Source organism: Didymella exigua (assembly GCF_010094145.1).
Source record: "Didymella exigua CBS 183.55 unplaced genomic scaffold M421scaffold_3, whole genome shotgun sequence".
NCBI lineage: Eukaryota > Fungi > Ascomycota > Dothideomycetes > Pleosporales > Didymellaceae > Didymella > Didymella exigua.
The window spans coordinates 1,515,959-1,518,951 of record NW_022984777.1 but is presented as its reverse complement, the minus strand read 5'-3'; the positions used below and the strand labels follow the sequence as shown (position 1 = coordinate 1,518,951).

Here is a 2,993-nt window from a genome sequence, read left to right as displayed (position 1 = left end):
AGCATCTCTTTAGCCCCTTTTACAAGCTTTAAGAACCCCTCTTGCGCTGCACTTAGCAATTGTTAGAAGGAGTTGCTTACAAGCTTAGATTAAGACCTAAACTTGTGTGTATTGCTTAGCGTCTTAGATTGCTACAGCGTTTTAGGTAGAGGTACTGCTAGTAGGGTATGCAGCTGCACTTTAAGGTAATCTAACACTACCTGCGTGTTAGTAGGAATAAGCCCTAATACCTTAAAGGCCTTTTAGTAGTTAACCTTTATAAACACATTAAGGAACGCGTCCCTAAAGGCTAGTAGGAAGCCTTCCTTGTTAATATAGAAGACGTGTTAGTGTGCTAAGTCTTAAACATGTTAGGAGTACTTGCGCTTTAATAGCAAGAAATAGACCATGTTAAGTAGCTAGAGGATATGCAACAAGTAAGGTAGCATGTAGAGAGTAAGGATTTAGTTCTCTAGGCAATAGTCCTTAAACTCCTAGTTAAGATAGCTCTTATAGCTGTCTAAGATAAGCAACCTATACACTCCTACCTAACGTGTCTTTATATATGTGTTAAAGTGCTTTAACTACTTAAGGCTAAGCATATTATTTGTCTAACTGTTCTTAGAGACTAAGAGCTTCTAATTGTAGGGTATATCTGTCTCCTTATACTAGGCAGAGATGTGGACGCGTCCTTTGTAGATGATGAAAGGCGGGGTTGCATACCTAGCGGCGCAGATGCTCTGGATAACGGTAACCCACTCGCGATCACCTGGCTGAACAAGCTCTAGCTAAGCATGTCTCTCTAAGCCTGTTACAACCTTTAAAGACAAAGCAACGCCTATCTAGAACCTAGTTTTATTAAAGTTGTGCATGTTGTTGTTGTAAACGCTATACTTAACTTAAGTATCCTCTACTAGCTTAAACTATGTGCTAATTATCTTAGGATCTTCCTATAGTATCCTCTGTCTATCCTTAGCTTAATTAAAGGCTATTTTAAGCTTGTCTAAACGCGTTATAAGCCTACTAGCCTATAGTTTGCCAACAGGCTCTTCACCACGCACACTAAGTATCTTATTAGCTATATCTGCCACCTTATATAGCTAGGGCACAAATCCTTGCGAATTAAGGTTAAGTATATACTAGATAATTGTCTGCTCCTCTAGTATAGTAAGTTTCTAGCAATTAGTGCGTACGTCTAGTTAAAACATAATATTGTAAAGGCAATTAGAGACCTACTAATAAGGTACGTTCAACGCTCTAGCAGCGCTGTGGATACTGCGAAATTGGCTAGCATAGAAGGCCTAGATAGCAAGGATAACTCTGCCTTCTCTAGTAGTATTCTGAAGTTGTTATTATTAAGGCATGTTGTGTTAGGGTAAAAGGTGGTTGTGCCAAGAGAAAGTGGCTGGTTTGGTGATATGGCCGGCTCGGTGATAATCTACGTTAGCCCTAATGCCTTAAAGGCCTTCTAACAGTTAGCCTTTGTAAACACGTTAAGAAACGCGTCTCTAAAGGCTGGAAGGAAGCCTTCCTTGTTAATGTGGAAGACGCGTTAGCGTGCCAAGTCCTAGACGCGTTAGGAGTACTTGCGCTTCAACGGCGAGAAACAGACCACGTTAAGCAGCTAGAGGATGTGTGACAAGTAAGCTGGCATACAGAGAGTAAGGATCTTGTTATCTAGGCAATAGTCCTTAAAATCCTGGTTAAGGTGGCTCTTATGGCCGTCCAAGATGAGTAGCCTGTATCCCCCTACCTAACGCGCTCTTGTATGCGCGTCAAAATGCTTCAACCACTCAAGGCCAAGCGCGTTGTTTGTCCAGCTGTTCTTAGAGACAGAGAGCTTCTAATTGTGTGATATATCCGTCTCCTTGTACCAGGCAGAGATGTGGATGCGTCCTTTGTAGATGATGAAAGGCAGGGTCGCATATCCAGCAGCGCAGATGCTCTGTATAACTGTAACCCACTCCCAATCGCCTGGCTGAACAAGCTCAGGTCAAGCGCGTCTCTCAGCGCCTGTGACAACCTTTATTAACCCTATCACGCCCATCTAGAACCTAGTCTTATTAAAGTTGTGCGCGTTATTGTTGTAGATGCTATACTTAGCCTTAGTACCCTCTACTAGCATAAACTATGCGTTAATTACCTCAGGATCTTCCTGTAGTATCCTCTGTCTGTCCTTTGCTTAGTTAAACACTATCTTAAGCTAATCTAAACACATTATAAATCTTATAGCCTAGAGTTTACTAATAGGCTCCCCACCACGCACACCTAATAGTTTATTAGCTATTTCTGCCACCTTACACAGCTAAGGCGCAAATCCTTGCGAATTAAGGTTAAGGATATATTAGACAATTGTCTGCTCTTCAGTTGCAGTGAGCTTCTAGCAGTTTGCGCGTACGTTGAGTCAAAATGGAGTATTGCTAGCGTGTTCAGAGAGCCTGCGTTGGTTAACGTTGAATGCAGCAGCAGCAGCCTGATGGCTCTGAAACTGTCCAGTATTGTAGGTCTGGAGAGCAAGCTGCAGTCTCCCTTTGTGTTGAAGCAATAGGTCGTGATGTTGTTAAGACATACTGTGAAGTGCGGAGTTGTGTTGGTCTTGGCAGATTTTGACCGGTTCGGTGATATGACTGGCTTGGTGATAGAGTACGTTACCTGACACAACTCTTAGAGTAATGTGGCAAATGCCGACGGCCTTGAGTCACCCTCCACGGCGTATCTTTGCTGCTCGCTCAAATTGCTGGGTGGGTGAGCGAAACTATTCTAATCTCAACAAAGAATCGTCTTCCTTGGGCTCATAAGCACCTGCATTAAGCAGCATCTTTACCATCTGCTCGTGGCCTCCCTCTGAACCTGCGTACAGTGCGCTGCCGTACTGTCCACCCTGCGCGTTGACGTTGGCGCCTTTGTCGAGCAGCGCTTCAACTACCTGCTCGTGGCCTCTAAATGAAGCTGCCTGGAGTGCGTTGCCGTGCAATCCACCCTGCGCGTTGACGTCGGCGCCTTTGTCAAGCAGC

The 2,993-nt window shown here is 43.9% G+C and overlaps 3 protein-coding genes across 3 annotated transcripts; 1 reads left to right on the top strand and 2 right to left on the bottom strand.

Annotated features, from left to right (window-relative positions):
* The first annotated feature begins 1,614 nt into the window (after positions 1 to 1,614).
* On the top strand, positions 1,615 to 2,116 carry M421DRAFT_416711 (uncharacterized protein). Its single transcript, XM_033591168.1, has 2 exons — positions 1,615 to 1,830; positions 1,861 to 2,116. The coding sequence occupies exons 1-2, from the start codon at positions 1,760 to 1,762 to the stop codon at positions 2,009 to 2,011; spliced, it is 222 nt and encodes a 73-aa protein (XP_033453371.1). The 5' UTR covers positions 1,615 to 1,759; the 3' UTR covers positions 2,012 to 2,116.
* A 267-nt stretch (positions 2,117 to 2,383) lies between these two features.
* On the bottom strand, positions 2,384 to 2,539 carry M421DRAFT_52977 (uncharacterized protein; the record flags this gene model as incomplete). The annotated part of the gene is made up of 1 exon (XM_033595069.1): positions 2,384 to 2,539. A coding segment is annotated over one exon (156 nt), but the record flags the coding sequence as incomplete, so codon positions are not given.
* A 195-nt stretch (positions 2,540 to 2,734) lies between these two features.
* On the bottom strand, positions 2,735 to 2,977 carry M421DRAFT_1668 (uncharacterized protein; the record flags this gene model as incomplete). Its single annotated transcript, XM_033587734.1, has 1 exon — positions 2,735 to 2,977. A coding segment is annotated over one exon (243 nt), but the record flags the coding sequence as incomplete, so codon positions are not given.
* Between the last annotated feature and the right edge of the window lie 16 nt (positions 2,978 to 2,993).